At 41.0% G+C, this 24,996-nt stretch overlaps 2 protein-coding genes across 5 annotated transcripts in view; both read right to left on the reverse strand.

Moving 5' to 3' along the window:
- The window catches only part of LGR4 (leucine rich repeat containing G protein-coupled receptor 4), a 91,011-nt gene extending 88,579 nt beyond the window's left edge, over nt 1-2,432 (reverse strand). Inside the window, exon 1 of the mRNA XM_072969695.1 lies at nt 1,721-2,432. Within this exon, the coding sequence (XP_072825796.1) occupies nt 1,721-1,905 (185 nt within the window). The 5' untranslated portion in view covers nt 1,906-2,432. The remainder of the gene's footprint in view (nt 1-1,720) is intronic.
- Nucleotides 2,433-2,770: 338 nt separating this feature from the next.
- LIN7C (lin-7 homolog C, crumbs cell polarity complex component) lies at nt 2,771-24,996 on the reverse strand. 4 transcript variants are annotated; one of them, XM_072969700.1, is made up of 7 exons: nt 24,936-24,996; nt 21,643-21,761; nt 21,310-21,381; nt 19,550-19,759; nt 18,838-18,965; nt 10,169-10,232; nt 2,771-2,827 (listed from the first exon to the last, which is right to left on the reverse strand). In XM_072969700.1, exons 1-7 carry the CDS (start codon nt 24,970-24,972, stop codon nt 2,786-2,788), a joined length of 672 nt encoding a protein of 223 aa, XP_072825801.1. In that variant the 5' UTR covers nt 24,973-24,996; the 3' UTR covers nt 2,771-2,785. The 4 variants fall into 4 exon arrangements, with proteins under 4 accessions (XP_072825801.1, XP_072825800.1, XP_072825799.1 ...); XM_072969699.1 differs by lacking the exon at nt 2,771-2,827 and adding an exon at nt 8,729-8,805; XM_072969698.1 differs by lacking the exon at nt 2,771-2,827 and having other exon boundaries at nt 10,035-10,232.

The raw sequence follows: 24,996 nt of genomic DNA on the forward strand, positions 1-24,996 counted from the left end.
TATAGGGCAAGTCTACATATTAAAACTGGAGGAATCTGCTAAACAAGATCTTTGTAACTGGTGGAAATAGTAAAATTATGCTTTTCTCTTAGAGAGAGGCTTGAAAGAGGTTTCAGGGAAAGGCACCTCTCCTGCATGAATTCCCTAAAACTGTGAAGCAGTCTGGGAGTGGTGGTGGAGGAGGGGAATGTAGCCTTATCCTCTCTACCCAATCTTCCTTCCCTCACTTCGCCTCACTCCCACTCAAACTGTCCCTCCTAATGTACCTTGTGTGGGCAAATTGCTCTTCACTGCAGAGTTACCTTTTTTCAGTGAAAAGTTACATTTCACCATATTGAAGGAAAGTGACTTCTAATACGGAACAAACACCTGGGGTGGGGGGAAGGGCGGCGGGGAGGGGGAGGCTGGTGGCCAAAGAATGACACAGGTCCCAAGGTCACTGACCACAATCCTCAAAAAAAAAAAAAAAAAAAAAACCCAAAAAAAAACCCGTTGGCAGAGAGCAAGCAGGACACCTCTTACCACCCACCTGGAAACAGCAGCCCCCTGGCCTGCACAGAAGGGATTTCTTTACGGGATCTGTTCCTCCCTTAAAACTCTATCTCTAAGGGATGTTTCTCAGTAGCTATAAGGTAAAAGAAAATTGCCGTACTCAAAACCTCGCAGAATCCCTTCCGCTCTGAAACAGCTCTTTCACTGCCCTTGATTTAATCTGGCCACACACCGCAGCCAGGAAGAACAGGGCACACACCAAGCCCTGCGCTCGGTTACCCTATTCTTTCTCTGTGGGTGCCACTTGCCAACAACCGCTCCAACACCTATTTCAGATTCCTCTTCTCTTCCAAAGCGAAAGTCTAAAGCTCTCCGTCCCCGTTCGTGGACGGGGGTTCTGGAAAGTCAGAACCATCCGAGTGACTTTCTCCACCTCAGGCAGCTCAGAAGAAAAGTTGTGTTGTACCTTAAGCAGGTACAGCAGAAAACTGCCGCCTCCCTCTTGGGGCAGGCAGAGCTCATGCTCTGGAACGTTCATTTTCTCCCAACACCCTGTACTTCAGGTCAGCATTCCTTCTTTAAAAGGCCTCGTTGGGTAGGAAGATTATTTCACCGAGAGAAACCTGCAATTTCCCCCTCCTTCTCCCTCGTTTTCTCCCAGCTTCCCTAGGCGCTTTGCTGGCGAGTCCAGAGTGCAAATGGACCGAGGTGCCAGGTCGCTCTCCCCGGACCGGGCCAAATCGGATGGCGATTCGCCCTGGCCACGGGACAGGTGCTGCTTCTCCCCACACGCTGGAACCCAGGAGGCTCCAGGTGCTTCCCCAGGAAACGTGCCTCGCCTGGTCTGAGACTCAGGCCAAGTTCTAGGCGCCCTCACCCCCGCCGACTGCAAAGCTCTTGCCAGCTGAGCAGGGGCCCGGGTGAGAAGAGAAGGTCGCATGAAAAGGCTGCCAGGGACAAGCGTTTCCAGATTCCTCCTTCCTCCTTGGCCCCAGATGCACTTGGGAGTTGGAGGGGTGGTGATCGTGCCCGAAAAGTCTGGGGAAAAGAGCTACTCGGGTCTCGGACCGGCACCGGCAAAGCTTCGAAAGCTCGGGAGTGGGTGTCAAGGAGGTGACGGCGCCCCCCTCCTCGGGACACAGGGGGGCGGGGTGGGATCGGCCACTGGCCCCGCCCCCGGCGCCCCCGCCGCCGCCCCCTCCCCGGCGCCCCCGCCGCCCGCACTCACAGCGCTTGGGTGAAGGCGCTGAGCCCCTCAGGCACGGCCGTCAGCCCCTTCCCGGAGCAGTCCACCCGACGGTCGCCGTCGCAGCTGCAGGGCGCCGCGCAGAGAGGCGGCGCCGCGCCGCTGGGCTCGGCCGAGCCGCGCAGCCCCAGGGCGAGGAGGCAGAGCAGCCCCAGCGGGCCCGGCATTGCTGCGGCCGCCTCCCGCGCCGGCCTCTCCCGCGGCGCCGCTCGCTCGGCGCGCCTCCGCCGCCCTCCGACGCCCCCCGCCGCCCCGGGCGGCAGGCCTGCGGGCTGGGCCGGGGGCTCTCCTCTCTCGGCAGTCGCGCGGGCTCGGCCCCTTCAACGGCCCGCGGCAGCAGCGCAGGGACGCGGCGCTCCGGAGTTTCGCCCTTCCCACTGCTCCATGGACGCGCAGAGGCAGTCCCGCTCCTCCGTCGGCTCAGGCCAGCCGGCCCGGCCGGGCGCAGCTGCGGGGGCCACGCTCTGCCATCGAACCCGCCTCCCGGTCCCCGGCCTCCTGCCGCAGCCGCTCTTCACGGTTGCGGAGCGCAGCCTTCAGCCATGCCGGCCCCGCGCCCCAGCCCCCGCCCGGCTCTCGCACAAACACCCGAGCTCTTTCTCGCTCTCTCGCAACCGCGGCTCAACCTCCTCCCGTCCTTTTCCCTTCTAGGGTTGCACGCTCGGGTTCCCAAGCCCCCAGCCACTGGCTTATGCAAATCACTTAGGTACATGCAAAACTAACCCCTCTCCCAGAGCGCCATTGGCCGGGGGAGGTCTCGAGCTTATTACTATGCAAGGAGGGGAGCCTCCATTGGCCGAGAGTGGGACCAGAGGGGCGTGTTTATCGGGCGTGAGTGACAAGGTGGTGTTGGTGGTGGTAGTTCAAGGGAAAAATCCCTGACTTGGCTCGATTTGTGTGGCAGGTTGTGGACTGAAGGTAGAAAGATCTGAAGACATAGAATCTGGTTTTTCCTTCCCCTACCCATCTTCTTCCCTCTGCAGAAGTTGAATCTTCTAAATTGGATGATCTGAAAGATAGAACTTGCCTCCAGCATTTAGTTAAGTTTCAAATGACTCTCCACTGTTCCAAACGGCAGGACTTCGGGAGCTGTGCAAATGGAAAAAAGATTTTGAAGAGGAGGGAAAAGGATTCTCTGAATCTGACATAAATATTTGGGAGGTTAGCTATATACTAAATTAAAACAGTGTACTCCCACGAGCCTCTCACTTCACCATCTTTATACATGTCTTGACGTACAGTTGGTAGCTAAATCTTAGCAATGAACTAACCATCCACAATACAGGGTTTTGGTGACTGCAACTCAGACTGCTTTCTCACATATTTTAAAATCCTAGGACACAGGAATCTTGCCAGGGTCAAGGGAGGTGATGTTTCTGAACACTGGACAATTTCTCCAGACAACAAAACATTTGAGTGCTAGGTGACCACCACTGAGAAGCCAGCAGCCACTTAGGTGTTAGGTAATTATCAGCATTCCTTCCTCTTCTGGACTTCTGTGGCTTAATAGACCCCACATTATTATTATCATTGTATCAAATATTGCTTTATGGGCTCCTCCTTTCTTGCTTTCTACTATGCCTTTGGGTTGTTTGGGTTGTTTTATTTTATTTTGAAGACATTTTCCATGAATACTTTAAATTAAGACAGGCAGATTAAAAATGTCACTTTCATCAAGTTGATTGCTCATATCATATAAGTAAAATTAAAGAAAATGGAAACAAGTTGATGCAGACCTAAGAAGTTTAAAATGAAAATTTTCCATCATCTTTACATTCAGGAGTTTATCTTTAAAAATAGTGCCCAGTTGGTCACATGGCTAACATATAATACATTTATCTACATGCTGGAGAAGCCAATAAATACAGGCATGCCTGACTTTAAGTTTTAGAAATGACCTACTTCCTCTAATTGTAGGTCTGAAAGAGAACTCAAATGTAGATGGACAACTCTCTGGTTTTACAGATAAGAAATCTGAAGCTTGCAGAGGTTGTGCTCTGCCCAAGATCATCACACAACAACTCCTGGGCCCCTGGTTCCTTCGATGGTGGTGCCCTTGGAGCCTTCCCTAAATTGGCTTCCATTGTCTAAATCATTTCCATTATTTTCTAGTGACTGTCACGAGCAAGTGAAGTGAGGAGAAAATTGTTAATTTAGTTTCTTTCATTGATTCCTTTTCTCTTGTAACGAAACTGAAAGGTGACAGAATTTTTCTTGCCAAAATATCACTCTCTTCTGCTGATTTTTTTCTTATAACAATTACATATTATACTGATTGATTTTATTTTGGCCAAATAATTCATTTCCTTTCTTTTAAAGTAGAGGTTTTCAAACTTCAGTAAGCATAAAAATTACATGCAAAGCTTGATTAAAACTGCAAAATGACTTAAGTAGGCCTGGGTGGAGCCTTGAAATCAGCATTTTGATGCATGTCAAGTCAAAGTGGTCCAGGTGGTCCTTGAATCACATTCTGGGAACTTTATTCTTCGCTTCCAAGGAATAAAATTTTAGGGCTGGCAACTGAGGTGAAAGAAGAGATTTGGATGTTGGAGAAAGGAGAGATGTAGATTCTATTGAAGAGTAAATTCCTTTTATCTACCAAATGAAGAAGATAAGAAAGGAGGATTCGAATTTGCAGCTTGTCCAAGAAGACAAAATATCGGGAACAATGGACTGGGGTGGAGAAGAAAAGAGGTGAAGTCTGTTAAAGCATTAGCATTTCTTGTAGTTGCTACATTATGTATGTTTTGCTTTCAAGATAAACTGGCCAATGAGCCTTCACTTCTTGGATAAGATTCCCTAAGCGGGAGAGGGAGAGACACACACACACACACACACACACACACACACACACACACACACACACACACACCCTAATTTTTAAGATACTATCCCAGGCAACTAGAGGAAAAATGATCAGCTCTTATATACACCATAAGGACCTAGAAAGGTAACAGGATAGACCAAAATCTGATGGCAAGCAAAAAAATAAACTTAAGAGAGACTTTGCCTTCAGACTGGTTCCTCTTTCTAGTGTTTCATGGCGGTGGGGGAGTAAATTTGTAGCCTCCACAGGCTGGGTGAGAGTCAGTGGCGTCTGGCTAAAGCGCTTCTGCATTGCAGGTGCTTTTGGGCAGTGAAGGAGGCTCCCTCCCCATGATGCTCACTGTGAGGCTTTTGTGCAAAGGGCACAGGGCATGTTGACTCGTGGACAAGCTGGACTTTGGTCCCACTCACCTCCCTCGCCCAGACATTCCTGTAAATATAGAGCCTACACAAGTGTATGCAGAGGCCACACCTACCAGCTGCTCCACTAAGGAAACAAGAACTGGGAGATTGTAGGTGTTCTCCAGCAGCAGTATCATAACTGGATTAAAAGTCCTCAAACATACAAAGTTTCACCTTTTATAAAATATATGCAACTTACAAAAAGAACAAAAATCTGCATTCTCAGCAATCAGCTAAAGAAATAAAGTATTGCAAATGGGGCTGAAGTTCCCTTTGTACCCCTCTGCAATCATATCTCTTGCCTTCTTTCTCTCCTGGGGAAGTAAGCCCTTTCCTAAATGTCGTAACTAATTCCTGTGCACTTTGCATGCTTTTTGTATGTGTATGTCCCTAAACAATACATAGCATTGGTTTGCATATAGAAAGAATATCATTCTATGCTCTTCTGCAACTTAGTTTTTTCCACTTAACCTGTGAGCTTTATCCATGTTCATGAAATATGTGCTATTGTTAGTTCATTGTCATTACTACCTAGTATTCCACTTAAAGAATGTACCCAATATTTAATTATCCATTCTATTGTTAATGTTAAGCTTATTTCTATTTTTTTCTAACAATGCTACCATGAATGTTCTTTTGCAAGCCTCCTTGTTCATACATGCAAGAGAGTCTCTAAAAGGTGTTTCCTTTATTCACATGTATGCCTGTGTGTGTGTGTGACTAGAAGTGGAATTGCTGGGTCATAAGTTATATGCAGTCACCAGTATTGGATATCAAATTGCTTTCAAAAGCAATTGTACTTGTTTGTGCTTCCTTCAGCAGAGAATAAAAATGAGAATAAATTAATGTAATTACTCTACATCCCACCAATACCAATATTGTGAGACACAGGCATTTGTGAATCTGATGCATATGAAATGAGATCAAAAGGTAGTTTGAAGCTGAATTTCCCTGATTACAGCTACATCTTCTCATGTTGGGCGTTTGGTGTGCCCTTCTGTGCATTGCCTGCTCATTTCCTCTGCCTGGTTGTTTTCTATTGGATTGTTTGTTTTTGTTTTTCTTGCTAAGGTCAGATAGTAAATGTTTGGAGCTTTGTGGTCCATATGGTCTCCATCACAACTATCCCACTCTGCCACTGTAGCATGAAAGCAACCATCAATGACACATAAACAAACAGATGTGGCTGTTTCCCAGTGGAGCCTTTTTGGCACAAGCACATGTTAGACTAGTCCTGGCCCGTGGGCCATAGAGTTTCCCAGCCCTGTTTTATAGGCACTAATCCTTCATTGAAATCTAATTATTTCTGAAAACCATTTGCAGGATTATCTAAAACTCAGACGGACACACCTCAAATGTAACCATCTCTCCTTGTGTGTTGACATCAAGCACTTTTAAACTTCTGATCTCCATGGTGAGCTCATGCCGAAGATTGTATTGCAGAAAGAGCCCCCCAAAAGTCCATTACAAGCTTAAACATGCCCCTCTTTCTAGGATGAATGACACAGACGTTATCCTGGGCACTTAGGGTTTATCATACTTTCCATCCAAAAGACATCCCAAATATTTGACCTGATGCAATCACATGAACTGTGACAAATAGCTATTGACTCTATGAAAGCATAGGGGCTAAACTTGCCACCTGATGGTAGAAGCTATATGTGAATATTAAAAATATGTACATATATATACACACACACATAGAGATCTATGGGTATATGTATATGTACATATACATACATAAACATCTCAAAACATAATAGATGCAGGGAATGAAGAAAGAATATTAGGTCTTATCCCTACCCATCAGACACCTGATATGTGTCTACCTAACAACTGAGTCCTCGAGGTAAATGCACTTGTTTGATGCTCTGATGCCTCCACACTTGCAGGGCTTTGGGCTGGAGGCGCTGCCCCACTGGGCTCCCAGGCTTGCTGTCATCAACAGGTGCTTTCACTTACTCATCCTTTTCTCCTGAGTCTCCATGTCTCTAGATTTTCACACAGGAAATAACACCTCTTTTTAAAGGATGATTTATAACCATTATTTTGAAGCACAAAAAGAAAAAAAAATAAAAAATAGTTGAACAATTTTAAACGGCCCTTTAAGCTACACAAGTGGCTGACTTTGGGCTTCTGAGCCCTCTTTCCTTTACTGCCACCTGCACCGGGTCACCAGACTGCAGTGAGGACTGGCAGTGAGGCATCTGATGTGACTGACTAAAGGCCACTCTCAAAGCCAGCCCTTTTCAAAACATCGCCAAAAATTTCTTAGTTTCCTGACCTGGTCGAATATCCTGTGGTCAGATATCCTTGTTGGGGCTTCTGAAGACCCATATTGACCCCAAACTTCAAAACATTAGGACAAATATCAGAAATATTTTCCCATTTATAATACTCCTAATAAATATCCCTAATCCTTTCTAAATTGGATTTTCTTTTCTTGAGCTTCCCTTTTCAAACCTAACCCAAAAGGAGAATGAGACTCAAGGGGACAAATTCTGAATTCCAGACCCTCACGTGGATTCCAAGTTCCCAGTGCATCAAATGCCGGTGAGAAACAGAACGAGGCCAAACAGTAAATGAGCATTAAAGAAACCAGGCATCATAATACAAAAGTGAAGGTAGGAAACTCAGAGTAGAAAACTGGGGAGATTATCACCAAGCCATGCTGAGGCTTTGTTAGGGCCAGAGTATTAGCACAGAGTTCAGTCATGGGATTTGGTTCCTTTCCCTCCCTCAGAATTCCAAACAAATCTTCGAACATTTGAGAAAGACCTTTAGCATGAGATAATTTTTTCTGAAGACTACGTGCAAAATCTGTACATCCCCCAAGAACTGTGTATACAGAAAACTAGCACTTGGGGTGGGGTTGGGGGGTGGTGTTGAGGATGATTTTGTTCTGATGTGTCCTGGAAAAAGCTCTTCTTTGTCTACAAGTACATATGTGGAAAGAAATCTAGGAAAGAAGGCAACAAGAGATTTTAGACTCAAGAAGCCACAAGAGGATGTGGAGAAAAGACTTTACATTGTGTAGATGGTCCTTCTTTTCCTGATCTGGACACCCAGTACTGTCTGAAAAAGACCTCTTGGGTAATTCTCTTTCCTTCTGTCTAGTGACAGCTACTGTGACTCTCTTCAAAATAAGAGGAGTTGGTTGCTATCAGAATGAAGAGTTTAACAATCCCAAGGGTTTTTTGAAAATGTCTTTAAAATCATTTTCAAAATAAAAAAACTCTGAGGCAACGCTCTAAAAGTTCAGGCAAACTACCAACCATCTGTAATTTTCAAGATTACCTTGGAAAGGGGGCAAAGCAAAGAAAGCCATGCAGAATGGGTCAATGGTGCTGGATGTCAGGGTGATGCTAAAAATGCTTTCTTGGGGTCTGGTTGACAAAATCTGGTACTATTTATTAAACTTTTTTTTTTTTTGGCCTCATGTTACTGTTAAAAATATATTAATTCAGTTCATAGAACACCATGAGGATGATGTATGTAAGCCAAATCATTAAGTACACCTTAAACTTAAAAAGTGCTGTATGTCAATTATACTTCAATAAAACTGAAATTTTAAAAAAAGAACACTATGAGGAATTTTTTAAAAAAATGCTTCAGTATGAAAGAGAAAATGGAAGACCTCGAGGTGCCAGGGAAACATGTTATAGTAACTTTGCCAGTTTGCTCCTTTTCTTCTAAAATAACACAAACTTTTCAAGCTTTCAACATTTTTTTTTTATTTCTTTTTTCAAGAAATATTTACCACGCACTGCTCCTCAGAATCAACTCTGCTGGGGACTGAAGAGTTTAGATTCATGCAGGTCAGTCCACCAGTAAATCGCCTGAGGAAGATTTTAAACAGAGAAATTCTATCTCCATTGATTCTGATAAAGTAGGTCTGCGATGGGGCTCTAGATTCTCAATATTTAAAAAGTTCCTGATTCTGGGGAGTAGGGAAGCAGCTCAGTGGTAGAAAACATGCTTAGCATGCATGAGGTCCTGGGTTCAATCCCGAGTATCTCCATTAAAAAAAAAAAAGTTCCTGATTCTGATGTAGGTCCAATCCACCCAAATTTGTGACCCTCTGCTAGAGGATTGGGCAAGTTAGGGTCTTTTGAGAAGCAGACACCAATACGGGATGGCTCATGCAGAAGATTTATTAGGGGAAATGTTTGTGAGGGAAAATGAGGAGGGAACTGAGGGAGACTTTTAGAGCCATGAGATCTGGATGCAGGTTTGACTCCAGGTCAGAGAGAGCAGGAAGGAAAAGAGGTTGGGTGAGTCTTAGGCTGCAGTGCGCTTCCATCAGAGTTCAGGAAGACCAGTGGGGGGACCCCAAGATAAAATCACCCATTAGAGGAGTCCCATGCCTCCTGCCTCAGTATCTCTGCCATGCTCAGTCATTGACCAGGACCAGCCTGTGGGAGATGTGGTGACAGAGTTCCCAGCAGGACTGTTAACAGTCTCCCTACAGTCAGAGATCTGACAGGTGCATTTCACGGCAGCCTCAGAATATAAGGTGTGATTTGGAGCCCCTCACTTCAAGCAGCTTACAATTCAAGTTTGGAATTTAGAAATTTAGGCTTATGGTTGGGGAGGGTATAGCTCAGTGGTAGAGTGCATGCTTAGCATGCACAAGGTCCTGGTACCCCAATACCTCCATTAAAATAAATAAATAAACCCAGTCACCACCCCCACCCCAAAAAGAAACAACTAAAGAAATTTGGGCTTAAAAGGGACTTTAAGGCTCGTCAACCAACTGCCTAAAGCTTAAGAATGTTCAACAGCATCTCTGCTTCTCTTGAATCTGTCTACAGTTAGCATATTCACATCCCCACTGGTAGCAGACTCCATATTTGGGCAGTTCTGGATGTTAGAAAGCTCTGTCTTATGTTGGGCCAAACTTTCTTCTTGGTATTTCTGAAATCCTCAGAAAGAGAAGGAACTTTGAAGACCACGGGTTAAATCTCATTTACCAGCGAGAAATCAGACCCGCCGAGGATGACTAAATTACCAAAGGAAACGTAACCCAGTTACCGGCAAAACTGGAGTTAATATCTAGGCCAGTTGCTCTCTCCACTCTCCATTTGGTTTAATAAGTAGTTTTTAAATTCATGGAAAAGAGAACACTTTTGACAAATTTAGTGTCATATAAAGCAAGTTAATCTCAGTGCCTCGGTCTTTGATTTGTTTAAAGGAACTTACCACGGCCCCTCTGAAACGGCTTTTCTCTTGATCAAGCATCCAGTCTGAGCTTGGGTGAAGAGAGCTGAAAGATGTAAAACCAGAGATGATGTCCAGTCAACTAAGGTTGTTCATACTTAGTAGAAGGACCAAGACAATCCTAAATCAATCATCCTCCCCCACCCTGGAAAACCTATCTAGTGAACCGTAGACACTCATGCACTTCAGTCATTTATATAGGTTTGGTTTTGTTTTCTTTAATAGAGTGTGTTTGGAAAGTTTTCTCTCCACATTTACAAAGCTCTGAATTTTGTAAAATACATTGAAATATTAATTGGGGGCTTAAAAGGAAAGATGAGGTACCTTTTAAAACTTAGGCCTGCTCTTTAATTAGCCGTAACTACTAGAAAATTCTAAAATAGAACCAACGGCACTTTGGTGCCACCTTGTGGTAAAATATGAAAAGGTAGGAGAAAAAGATTGTATACAGTTTAATAAATCCGTGAGGTTCTAGGTACAGGAGGTGGGGAAAAAGGGGGAGTGTGTGTTATCGACTCCTTCCCCCCTTAATCAGCTATACAAGAAAAATACGAATATTATAAAAGAAGTCACGTTTGGATTTTAAAAATTCCAATTCTGCCAATATTCTCAAATTTTAAGAAATGTTGAAGTGACGGTTTAAACATTTGCTTTTGTTTCCAGCCATTTCTGCTCACAAATTATTCATATGGTCATGTTCTTATATGGCTTCGGTGACAGCACACTTGGTAGGTTTCATTTCTGTCTCAGTGATTAGTCCTAACTGCTTCCGCTGCTGGAGCACCACGGGAGACTGTAAATCCGGGAAGAAGGAAGAGGCACCGCTGTCTCACCTCCGCCCTTCCAGGGAGGGGCCTCTAGGCAGTGAACAAGCTCTGCCCCAGAGGGGTGGAGATGACAAGGATTCAGTCATGGTCCAGATGAGCTTGGTCAGTCTGGCTGATTTGAGGAAGCACGTTTTCTTCTTAAGCGTTAAGGTATGCATGCCTGCCCCAGGGTCTTCAACCCAAAGTTAAGTTCCAGGGGGCAAGGGCTTCATTTTTGTTCTCTACTGCACCCCTACACCCTAGAACATGACCAGCCCATAGTAGTTGGTACATATTTTAGTATGAATGAATAATTGATAAAGGTGTTATTTTTGTCCCCATCTGCCAACTCGTTTGTTTTATTCCCTGCCGTGTTCAGAACCACAAGCAGAAGAGAGATGCTGTTTACTGGGCCCAGTCAAAACCCCAACTTCCCAGATATCCACCTGGGTGACTTCAATTCCCACCCTTCAGGTTTCTGTTCAGATGTCATCTCTGAGGCCTTTCCTGTCCTCACTCTCTACAACAGCACCACTGCATTCCATCATATGTTCTCCCAACACATACTGATGTTTCGCCGTCTGCCAGGCCCTGTTCTCCACTCAGATGCGGTGGGCCCGTGTCCCTGAGCCCACCGCAGACAGCCCAGTATGAGAGGGACTGTGGGGTCACTGGTTGTGAAGTTGGACAGAGGGATTTAATGTTGCTGCGTCTTATTTTCATTTTGGCTCCCGGCCCTCCTCCTCTGCTGGACTTCCCAACACTCATCACCACCTGAAAGTACGTTTTCTTGTTCTTCTGACTCTCCTGCTTGTGTGTGTGTGTGTGTATGTGTGTTTATGTGAGACACAGGACTCTAACTCAAAAATGAAAACATCTAAACCAAAAACACCAAGAAACCTAAAAAAATGAAATGAACAAGAGAAAAAACTACTTAAAAATGCACAATGGCACTAGGGAGAAAGGAGTTTTGAAAACAAATTTGAGATTGAATCTTGGCTGATGATCTTGATGTGTGATTCTGGAAGAACTATTTGGCTTCTCTAATTCCGTGAAAGTTACGGGATGACACCTATCTTGATGCATGCCATCACTGTTATTGTTTTTATATGGTTCTGATATAAGTTCTCAATCTGTGGAATTAAGGAATGTAAGAGGACTCAACACAGTATAACAAGTCACTACACTAGGTTTCAGGTACTGCGCTGGGTGATGGGGGAGCACATGTGAACCATACGGTTGTGATGCTTCTTGCTGTCATTGGAACTTATATTCTAAAGGCAAGACATAATTAAGCACGTAATAGAAACAGGGGAACAAGGCATTGCCGTATTAGAAGAGGATGAGGAACTGACCTTTCGATGGAACGGACAGAGTCTTAGCAGAGGCGGGGCCTTCAGCCTGAGGCCTTTTACACCTGAAACTGGAGCAGCCAGCCAGGGCGCGAAGCAGAGGGGAGCCCTCCAGCCCGGGGGGCTGAGTGTGGAGTAGAACAAGTAGGGCGCTGGGATGGGATGAGGCTTGAGAGGAAGTGGGGAGTGCATTATGTAGAACTTTTTACACCAAGGCAAAGGGTCTTCTACGTACAACAGGGAGCTTTAATTAAGGAGGGGACAACACAATCGGTTCTGGCTGAATTAATGCTTTGCATCAGGCGTGCACCAGGAGCCAGTGCAAACCTTTAGAGTGAGACATCCCTGGCCAAAGACAAACGCTTATCACGTTCCAGTTAGAGAAAGGGCCTCTGCAGAGACGCCTCTCTGCTGAATATTCTGCCACTGCCAACTCCTGGGCAGTCCTCGACCTGAGAAGGATAAAGCCAGTGCAGGAACTGGCAGCCTAAAATGAGGAAAAGGCTAGGTTCCGAGGGGCTGATAAGCTCAGATGGCCACTTGGAGGCACAAGCTTTATCACACAGATACACAGGTGTTGTAAGAAAGCATTTCAATTACAGCAAAGAATACTTCCCTTCACCCCTAAAGGCCAGGAATCTCCTTCTTTCTTAACCAAAACCATTTCTACTGAGACCCTTTTATTGCACACAGGAGAAGCCACATTTAATTTTGCTTCATTTTAGCGACGCTACCGGAACACAGATTCTTACCCATTTGTTCTCTAGGACTGCCATAACGAGGTACCACAACCTGGGTGGCTTAAAGCAATTTATCGTTTCAGTTTTGGAGGCTAGCAGACCCCAGATCAAGGTGTCCATGGGACTGGTTCCCTGGGGGCTGAGGGCGAATCTGTTCATGCCTCTCATCGTGCCTGGTGGCTTGCTGTTCATCTTTGGCATTTCTTGGCTTGTAGAACTATCACCCTACTCTCTGCCTTTATCTCCCTGTGGTGTCCTCCCTGTGTGTCCAAGTTTACCTTTTTTCATAAGGACACCAGCCATATTGGATTAGGGCCCACCCTAATGATCTCACTTTAACTTAATTATCTCTAAAGACCCTATCTCCAAATAAAGTCACCTTCTGAGGGGCTATGACACTAGCTTCTCTTTTCGGGGTGGGGAACCAGGAATGGAATTCAACCCACAACACCTTAAAACATTAAGTCAAAAGTGAGCATCTAAACTCTGGTTCAAAGTACATCAAGTGAGAGACACCAGAAATAAAAATTTCCCCTTAGCTATTATGCTTTCAGATTGCACTTCTTTGCCAAATAAAAAACAAAAGCAAAATAAAAGGTTTGGATTCTTGTTACTTTCTGATAAAACGAATTACTTTCAATGACTGCTGCATAAAGGGATCTTATCTGGACCTGGTGGCTAAATTTTTAACCCAACTGTTTAGAACAACTCTGGAGAGACCACAAGAAATTAGAATTTTCCGATACTCTCTCTCCTAAAGAAAACTTTTTAAAAAGGACTAAATCTCAACTGTGTCCAAAATATGCTTCTGTAGTTGAGAATTAGTTCTTACACATAACTTATTATTGACATGAAGCGCTTGCCTTTTCTTTTTAAAGTTTAAGTCAAAAGAATAAGATTGACAAACGGGCTCTGTATGATTTACTTTTGCTCTGTAAATAAAGTTAAGTCCTAAAGATTTCATCAGGTGCAGGTTTTCTGTCATCAAAGAAATAAATGTACAAAAAACTGGGTCACCACTCCATCATAAAACCAGAATAGTCAACAATAATGAGTATCACAGAACCAGAATTAAAAAACTTAGAAAATGGACATTCTGTTTCACTGAAATTTTGAAGAAACTGAGGTCTGACAATAAATGCTTTTCGTTGTACCCTGGTTGCCTGTACATTTTTATGTCTTAAAAACGTTCACTATGGTGAATTATGCCTTGTATTGTCTAAGACCCATTCCAGCAATCCGCCGTCTCCAGAGCTGGGTCATATCCTTCCTACAGACTGCTTTTCTGATTGAACAAATCCCATCCTGGGACTGACTTTATGATTTTCATTCTGGTGAGACCTCAACTCTACATCTCTATTTCCAAAATTTGAATTTCTTTGATCACAGTGAAGAAAAATCTGAACATTCCTATGAATCTTATTTCCTACACAGTTTTCAAGCATAATTTAAAGGTTATCCGTTTCTTAAGCATCAAAAATAAAAACTTGCACATTCCTATGAATCTTATTTCCTACACAGTTTCCAAGCATAATTTAAAGGTTACCGTTTCTTAAGCATCAAAAATAAAAACTTGCTGGTCTTAACTAATTGGCCACAATGTCTTCCTTTACCTGAGGTCCTGAGCTATTTTATATGAAAGTAACAGTAAACACAAACAAGACTTACTCTGCAGGCATCTTTCAAAGGGTTTTACAGATCATAACGCCTACAGGCATCCTACTACACAGGAGAGACGGGGGAACTAAGGCACAGAGCAATATCTCGTGTCAGGTTACACAGTCATGGCGAGTCTAAGCTTCAAGTCGGCGTAGGCAGGCTCCAGATTCTGTTCTCTCAATCACATACCATACAATCTCTCTTAAAATAACACAAGAGTATTTTTTCTGTAGTTATATTTTATGAAAGACAAAGCAAAATATAGGAATTTGAGGTTTCATTCCAGTAACCACCACAGATTATGATTCACCTCATTTAAAAGTTATTTTATACATGTCTTTCAGAAACACATCTATTGTGTAGTTATATCATTTTTTTTTCAAATCCAAAGACCAAGAACATAAGTAATACAGATTTATTTCAAATAAGTCTTAAGAATCAGAATTGAATTGATAAATGAAGTCATCCACTGAAAAAAATATTAAATCCATTTTGGCTATTATATTCCTTTACCTCAAACTTAAGAATTAAAGTAGAAGCATATTGTTTGCTAATGTTTTTTAAAACTATGTTCAGATACAAATTAGTTTGGAAGTTCTTGAAAATTTAATGAGCAAGCAATTTGGTTTTTTTCCACTATTTCATCATTACAGAGCTGCAAAATCTTTGAAGAAACACTATTAATGACATTTTTTGAACAATGAAAAGTATAAAACCAGATTGTTAGCAGAGGAGACAACAAAATGTAAGTTAGGAAATTCATAAACATACATTTATTCAAGAAATACAATTACTGGAGTCCTTGATATTTCAATGATCATTCCACATTATAAAATATTCACAACATATATTCTTTTAAGTCTACACCGAGTCATGCTGACATTCTTTTCAGATAAGCCATAGCCATTTCTTCTATTAAATGCTGTAATATCCATTTATATTGTAAACAAAGTATTTGAGCCAAATTATTTAAGTCCTTGAGCAAAGTAACTTTCAAAAATTTAGAAGAGGAAGACAGTGACTTTTTAAAAAACACATCTGAATTCTCAAACCTCAAAGCACTAGGCCACTATAATCTAGTATGACACTAATGGATAAAGTGGCCATATTAAGACAGCACGTAATTATCAACAACAATATTTCTCATCTGCAATTTTTAAACATGCTTTCTTTAACAATAAATATTTATTTTTATAGGTTTTAAAGGCAAAGGGGGCAGAAAGGTGACAGATATTGAAAGTTTACATTTAAACTACTGACAGGAGGAAGGGAGGAAAGGAAGGAGGGAGGGAGGAAGGAAGAAAAAGGTAGACTGTAATTACTTTCCAAATAAGGAATGCCACGTACCTTTTATTCCTAAAGAAATTACTAAGAAATATAACCAATCATTACATTTACAGCTATTTAACAGTAGCTGTAAATTGAATTATTCTATTCTGATACTTTCAAACAGAGTCCAGTGTACTTAGAGCATTTTACAAAGGGGTAAACTAGTGGTTCTCAACCCTAGGTGCACCTTAGAACCAACTAGAAAGCTTAAAAAAAAAAAAAAAGCCAAAAAACAAGCATCTGGCCCCACCTCAAAGATTCTGATTTAGTTGGTGTGGGATGGGACTCAGTGTCACCATTTTTTAAAGGTCTGCAGGGTGTTCTAATGTGCAGCTGAGGCTGAGAATCACTGAGTCAACTCATTTGGAAAAACCAAGAAAATAAATGGAAACTGGAAAGGGAAGACAATTTATATTTATAATTTACAAATCAAACACCTATTATATACTATGTGCCTAGTTATGTTCATGAATCATACATTTATAAGATGAAAATTCCCTTCATTTTCTCATGATACTAGACCACTACTGTACATCTTTGCCACTGAATGACTGAATTTTTGTATGGTCAGGATTTAAAATTCTGGGACACACTATAAAAACTGCATTAACGAAAATAAACTACTGCTACTCATGCTCAACAGGAGCAAGCAAAACTACTGTATTTGGCTCTTTTAAGCTACCCATATTTTAAGAATTATAAATAAGTGCCAACCCACACAAAGAACAGATTGTGGATTACTGCAGAAGGAAAAAAAATAGCTTACTCAACTTACTAAGTTTCAACACCAAAAAAGATTTAACTTGGCTGAATGTTCTGAAACAGCTGAGATACTGAACCAGGAAGCTATAATTTATAATGAAATGTTGACACACCCTTAAAAGCTACTGCAGCTGCAGCAATACTAAAATAAGATTTCCTCAGGGTTTACCAGCAATGCAAGAACACGAGCATAACAGTAATAGTACTGTTTTCATATGCACCAACACCTCTCTTTAATATATAAAGCTCTACAACAAATACCTTTAATAATTTTACAATTAAATTAAGTCCATAATTCTTCTACACTACTTTGGTCTCAACATTTTAAAACATCAATTAATTTTGGAAATATACAATTTAACAACATGATCCTATCAAGAACAAGCACATTCTGCAGTGGACTAAAGACACATTCAACCATGCAATCCAGTGTTCAATACCTAAATGATAAATAACAATGCTGATTGACTTGTATTCTGAAAAATCATTGAAAACTGGAATAATCTTTTAAGACTCATGTGCTCACAAACATGCAGAAAAAGATACACATTTCCATTCTTCCGGAAGGAATGTTACAAAATGCCCACTCTTTACACAGGGTTGATAATTATACTAAATTCCTTATATATTTTAATCCACTTTTTCTTTCTAGCACCTGTCACTTAAAATTTCAAAAAGCCATACAAATGTTCCTATAAGTTATATCTGAAAATGAACCTCAGTTCTTTAACTTTTGCCTTTAAAAAGACCTCAGTCACAGTCATCCACTAATAGCTGCCTTTCAGTAAAACAGTGACATCCAGTGGACAAGTGAAAAGTATCTCTCAGAATTCTCATCATTATATTTGAATCATAAACAAAGATCACATCTCTAAATCCAACCATTTTAATATGAATGAGTTCCTACTCATTTTGACAAGAGTCTGCAGATTCTTACAAATGCATCACCTTACAATCTCTATATGTCTTAAACAAACCTTCTTTTTCTTATTTAGCATCAATTCTTTAAATTGAGCTACTTAAGAGATGTTAACTCTTGAGTGAGGTTAAAGTATTACTTTTTCTTCTTTGCTATCTCCCACCACAAACTAACTGGCTCACTTCTAGGAATGGAAGGACCAAAATATAAGAAATATATTTAAATAAAAATGAGTAGCATTAAAAAAATTTGCAAAAGATAAAACCTAAACCTCTTTTGCATTTGTAATTTACGATACACTGTTGAATATAAAGAGATGTAATCAGTAATGCTAACAATCAAGTTACATTCTCCTGCCTCACTGCTCAAATATTATGAAAGAATACATATTTTAGCAATGATTGTTTCAGTGTTTAAAAACTTTTATAAATCAGTATAAATGAGTATTCATTATATAGTATGTTTAAATAAAAGTAAAAAACTTCCACTGTGCTGGGTTATAATTTACCATTGATTATACATAGTGTGTGTTCCAGATACAAAACGCAGCAGCAATGTTAATTAACATTAGCAGTGTGATGAACTGCTGTAGCTGAGACTGTCATGTGTAATTTCTTGGAAAATCATAAAGAAATATTGTAGGTTAAAGAAAAATAAAGCAAACAAAGTATGGAGAACTGTTATTTTTAAATAAGCAGCCAAATAAAGAACACTTTTTTCCCTAAAAAAAGATTAAGAATGTAAAAGTACATTTGAATATTAAAAAAGCATTTTTAAAAATCTATAACAACTTTATGACAAAATCTGCATTTGAAAAAGGCCTGTAAAAACAGCAGGACACAATTGCCCTCATCACCTTTTTACTTTTTCTTGTCAGAAAAAAGAGTATGCATCTCTGGAACCATAAGTGATGTTAAAACAGGCAGGTATAAAATGGCAGGAAGGATTTCATGGGAAGTTTGTTCTTTTACAATCATTGGCATTGCAGCCATCAGTAGGTCACAAGTAAAACTTCTCTAGCTAAAAGCAAAATGGAATATAAAGTTTTAAACCGCATTAGGTTTGTTGCCTGCGTTTTGCTGACCTCATTTTTTCAAAGCGTGACTCCATTTCTTCCAAGACCTTGGGTGTGTACCGCACCACTAACTTAACCTTCCCTTGAGCTGCTTTCAGCAGCTCTACAGCCTTTTCATGATGCTCCCCTTCAACACTCTGGGAAAAAATAACACAAAGACATAAACACAATTAGCATCTAGGCTTTCTAAGCGACTCAAAATGAAAAAGGTTTAAAATATGTGTAAGTAAAAAAGTTTTAATATTGTATCATTTCAAATTATAAACCTATGAGATAATCCTGCTTTATCATTTTAATCAGTGTAAAATCCTCTGCTAAGTCATTCTGTTTGTAGTCCAGGAAATGGTTTTTAAGTTCCAAATAATTAGCATATCAGTCTACACGTCCTATTATTTCACCAGATCAGAAGTAAATCAAGTAACTGCCATTCTAGAAGATAAAATTGATGGTAGACTTTCAATGTATCGCCTTAACTACGAAAGAGCTTAATTACATCAAAAAATCACACTAAGCTTTGCTAATTTATATTGGAAAGCAGAACACACATGTACAATGCTTAAAAAAGTATCAGTGTACTAATAGTAGTGCCTAAGAGTCCCCCAAGGCATTTCTAAACTACAAAGCTTCTTTGGTTTTTCCCTACAATTTGTTTCTCTAACTCAAATACACCCCCAAGTGGTCACAACACATTACTACAAGTAGAAATAAAAAGTACCCTTACCACTCCATTAACAGAAAGGAGCTGATCTCCTCGCTTGAGGCCCCCATGTCTATCAGCAATTCCACCTGGAATTATTCGAGATATATAGATTGGAGAGTTTTGTTCTTTGCCTCCCATAATATTGAATCCAAGGCCTTCTTCTGTTTTTGGTAGCTCTACAACTCGAGGATGAGAATGTCCTTCACTGGCAGCAAATGCAGCAACAGTAGCCTGAAGGGAAATTTTACGTATTAAAAAAAATAATAATAAGACTTTTGTTTACTTCATTCTTTTGTCCCTTTTAAGAAACTACTTTTGAAGTCAGTATTTTTGATGTTTGAATGTCCACAAATTCACTGACAGTTCTGAGAAGGAAAGCTAACCAGATGGTGTTTTAAAGAGGACAACAGGAAAGCCAACCCTGGACTATGCAGGAAGTGTTGAGATCTTTTAGATCACTCCTAGTCCTTCCAGTGCCTGGAACCTCTGTGCCCTGCTTGGCAAGCAGGTTTGCTAGAAAGATGGACACTATGCACATTAAAGAGGAGAACCCCTCCCCAGCACGCCAGCAGCCCTGAGCATTAGGGCTGGTCAGTCTGGCTCCTTGAGGGGCTTTTGGGCAGGGCACAACCTACCTACATAGCTTGTAAGGAGGTAGGTGTCCTTGTATGCAGTAATTTGGCTGCTGCACTATCTGTACTGTGAACTAACTCACTCATCTAGAAATAACATGGAGAAAAAGAGGTGTACCTCTAGCTGATGTGAATTTTTCTTGTAGCTTTAGTTAACTACCTAGTTACTACTGAAACTCTGCAGCAAATGAAACAGAGCCACATCTTTAAAACTTTAAAATTTACATTAATTAGACTAATTCTAACACAAAGCTGAGATTTTTGGTTTCATCTTGCTTTCAAAGGTAATTAAGTAATTGGGAACTATTTTTTGTGTGTGTGTTGGATCAGGGTACATAAGCAAAAATGGGAAGGAAGAGAGAAAGAAAATCAAGATTTGTTGAAAACCACTATCATCACATTCTAAGCTCTAAAAGAGGCCTCATTTTAGAGACAATGGAACCAAGGCTCAGAAATTCAGGAAGCTGGGAAAGTCAGGAATTAAACCCAAGTTTAATTTTTTTTTCTACTCTGTCAAACTATATTCACATGTTTAAGTGTTTGTACTCAGTAGAGAATCTAGTATTTCCTTTTGTGAACCAGTAACTACCAATGAATAATGACTAACTCTAGTATAAGTCACCTACTGCTGATATTAACTTACTCTAACAACACATGATGGACACTGAGGTCAACATTTGGTTTGAAGAAAATAGTGGTACAGAAAAACTACATAAAAACTGCTACCTGCAGCTCTGAAGAGGAAAGGGCAACACGGGGTAGTGCCCTAGATCTGCCATTTACCATTTGCATGGTCTGAGGCACATAAGCTAATCTGATGCTTCCTCACCAATAAATGAGGATCATAATTCATACCTCAGAATTTTTATGAATATTTACATGATGATAAATTATCTTATATATAGCAACTATGTATATGGTATGTGTATTATTTGTGTGCAAGTACATTTTTAAGCATCATCTAAACTGCATAAAATAGCTTTCATAAAGTCAATAAAAAGTCCTGTTTCTTAGTAATTGAGAAGTTTAGCATAGCTTGAAAGATACTGTTAGTTTTCAAAATAAACCTATTATGAATCCAATAATTGCACATTTTAAACCTTTAATTGATGAAGAGTTCTCTCACTTTAAGTAAATGAAAAAATGTACCTTTGCAGTCGCATTAGCTCTTACTTCAGGGCTGCTACTGATGTCCACAGTCTCATAGACATGTTCATACACCTGCAACCCAAAGTTACCACTGCGATTTAAAATCTCAGAATATACCATGTTTGAGTTCTTAGTGAAATTAATGAATGTGCTAAAATTTCAGACAAAGTTATACATCTTTGTAAAGTGTTTTTCTATTAGAAATTCCAAAAATGAGAGGGGCAGGTTCTAACGTTTTTCTAAAGTTCACTTTCTTAAGAAATTCTGAATCCAAATTTTTATCTTACCTAATTAACTCAGGTTTTTTTGTAAATTTTAATCCCATTTACTCACCTCTCTTACAGCATTGCAGAATTCACTTTGAAGGACTCGCTGTAAAGCCTGAAGTTTCTGTGGTGGTACCTCTCCACTCCTCTGTAGTTTTTCCAACAATTCAATTGCTCTACAAATATCTAGAGTTAAACAAACACACTGTGATAGATAATTTTCTTGGAATATTCTCTAAATGCCTACGTAACAGTGGAGCATTAAGGGTTTATTCCTCAATGATTAACAATATATAGAACTAAGAGGAAAAAATGAATTAGAGTGTGAATTTGTGTGTTGTGTGTGTACTCATGTATGGAGGATGGGAACGTAAATTTTACAGCAGATTAAGAAGAAAATATTGATGTTGCACAAGTATAAAACCTGGAAAACAGCATCTCTGAGAGACACAGGGAGATGAAATATAAAGTACTAAGTGTCACAGGAAAGGACTGGAGCTCAAATGTGACAGACCCATGAACACCTGCTTCAGGAAAGCTGACAGTATTATCATAAACTATTTAGTCAAAATTTACCTACCACCATTTGGTTACCACTAGTAACCAAAGCACTGAACAGTATAAAACACTGTGTGCCAGTGAAATCAGTTTATTTCCCAAAAGAAAACATAATATATATGTAGACATGAAAACTCTTCAGTAACAGGTGCAGTCAGTAGCAGGGCCACATTTAAAACAATGATACAAATGAGTAAAATTAACTGGTCTGTTTTCAACTTAGGATCATTAACACAGTGTTTTAATTAAGGCAAGCGCAGTCAAATACATGTTTACAAAATACAGAATAGAAAACAATTAGTTTTGTGAATCTGGTCTCAATAACAGCTGTGGGATTTTGAGCAAGTCACTTAACCTCCCCATGTCTCAGTTTTTCCACTGCAAATGGAAATAACAGTATCTCCTCTATAAGAATTACTTGACGACTAAAACAAAAAATACACAGAAAGGGCCTGGCATACAGCAAACATAAATGTTATGTTACATCAGCACCAATCAATCATAATTATTAAGGGGTTGTATACATTTATACAAATATATTAAGCGTGTTAGGCAATTCTCATTGGGAAGTGTGAGGATAAATGTTCTAAGAATTAAGAAATTTTGTAAAATTCAGTCGTGTTTCAACACGGACTATCTCTACTTTGTTTTTTTAAAACTGTTTTTGCACCACAGGGGGCTAGAGTACCTATCATTCTACTTTCCTTGCCTCCTTTTGTCTTAAGTGGAAGAAGTTCTGAATTTTATATTATACTAAAGGATTGGAACTTTTTCTGTACAGAATTAGTATGGCCCTCCTTGTGTCTGCAGCTGGGAAAGTAGGAATACGTATAGTGAAAAAAGAAGCAGATTCTTCAATTTCAGGTAATAAAAGCTTCAACTGATGTTAATCCAATGCCATGGAAACAAGGCTTTCCCCATTCTGGTCTCCCACCATCAGAATGGATAGTGAATGGGGAGTGTTAGTTCATCGACTATTTTGATTTACAAACTTACAATATGCAAGCTACACAAAAATTTCCAACAAAGAGTTGAAAAAGCAATACTCTTTATTACATATATTATTACATAAAATACTCTTTACTGTACCCAATATGTGTTCAAATGTGTTCCACTGAATCTCGTTTTGATGATGTTGAAAGCATTCAGGATCTTGATCGTATGCACTAATTTTATACTGTGGGACTGCTGGGAGAGTTTCTTAACAGTCTGTTAAACAGAATGCTAAATAAGAACCAGAGTTGGTGTAATCTGACTTTCTTATCCTGCTAACTGGCATCCACTAGTAATTTATCCTACTAGGTTGCTGAACTTCGACTGTGGAACAGAAATGAACTCTCAAACAGAAAAAAAACAAAGCCATGACTACCAAAACTAAATGCCAGAGATGAAGTTTCACATTTTGTACTGCATTTAAAAATACAAAAGACCGCCAACGTGTTAGAAACCCACAAATGACTTTCAAAGAAAAACACCTACTCCTGTTAACACCAAACAGATTTGTTCCCATCCACAAAGCACAGTGCCACTGTGCTCAGAAAGATGTCACAGTCTTAGGACTAACTTAGCAAGTCTTCCCAAAGTGAACTACTCCTCTGGCAAAAATGATGCTTTAATAGTCTGGTGGGCCGGACGAAAACAACATCATTTTAAAGAGACTTACAAACAGTGAACACCACAGGGAATAGACAAAGTGTGCATTTGTTTGTGTGAAGGCACGAGGAAAGACATTTCTCCAAATATAATAATTCAAAAAAATGTAGTCCCTTCTTAGAGCGTACTTTCTACTAAATATTCAGACTGTAACTGCGAACGTTAATATTTGCGAGATAGTTTCAATCTCCATCCTATACTTTGTTTACTACTAGTACTCAAAATATTTAGTTTATACTTTTTGGCTCTTACCAATGACTTAATATTGGTATGTCAAAAGTATTCTTGAAATTATTTGAACTAAAGGATTTGGGGAGGAAAGAGCGAAATGCTGAAAATCTGCAACAGGATTCTTTTAGGCCCTGTACTTTCACTGGCTTTTCGGTTTCTAATCGCTCAGCAGAATGGGTTTTATTTTCCTCAACAGCCTACTCTAAAAAACAAGCAACCAGCCCGTTAGCAACGGTCGCATCTGTAAAGAAAGAATTAAGACTGCACTTTTCAAGGCTTTTATATTCTACCACTATTCCTCCTAGTTATGTAACCTCCTTCCCGGGACCACATCAGTAGAATTGTTTTTAAAGCACCCTCTGCTTACCTGGGAGGAGCACCACAGCCAGGAAACACCCCATTACAAATACAACTGAGGTTGTAGTGGAAGTAATGATGGAATTTGTGCGTAAAGAAGGGGGGTTCCGCGGGAATGTGCTGTGCGTCCGGGATGTGCGAGGGAAGGCGGGGACGCTAGATCTGTGCACGCATCGATACGGGCAGTGCGTGTAGTCTGTCCGAACTGGGCGTGTGATGTGTGCTCAGCTTGACACGTCTCAGAACGCTGCGTCTGCCGTGCCCTCCCAGGGGCCCGGCACAGCCACGGCGTGTGCGGCGTATGTCCGCGAACGCAGACAGGTGGTGCAGAAATGTGCCGCGCTCCGGCGCGCCCCGCGCGAACAGCCGAGGGGTCTGGGGACCAGCCCAGGGCAACAAGCGCCCACCCTGGGGCCCGGCACAGCCACGGCGGCGGCCACCGGCGCCAGCGCGAGGGACAGCCTGGTTCCGAGTCTCAGAGCTTGGCTGCCCCACCCCGCTGGCGACACGGAACCCCCCACCCCCTCCGCCCACGTCGGTCCCAGCCTCGGCCCCACTCACCCCTCTCCAGTCGCACAGGTTCCCCCAGCGCCGCCATCTTCTCCCTTTGCCTGCAGACCCA

Source organism: Vicugna pacos, chromosome 10 (assembly GCF_048564905.1).
Source record: "Vicugna pacos chromosome 10, VicPac4, whole genome shotgun sequence".
Classification (NCBI taxonomy): Eukaryota; Metazoa; Chordata; class Mammalia; order Artiodactyla; family Camelidae; genus Vicugna; species Vicugna pacos.

Coding starts and splice junctions, on each gene's coding strand:
- LIN7C (XM_072969698.1), bottom strand. CDS start 24,972: ATGGCGGCGCTGGGGGAACCTGTGCGACTGGAGAGGG. Junction 19,760..21,309: donor GAGCTAATGCGACTGCAAAG/GTACATTTTTTC, acceptor ATTTCCCTTCAG/GCTACTGTTGCTGCATTTGC. Junction 10,233..18,837: donor TCACGCTTTGAAAAAATGAG/GTCAGCAAAACG, acceptor TACATCTTTCAG/CTCTCTTCACCCAAGCTCAG.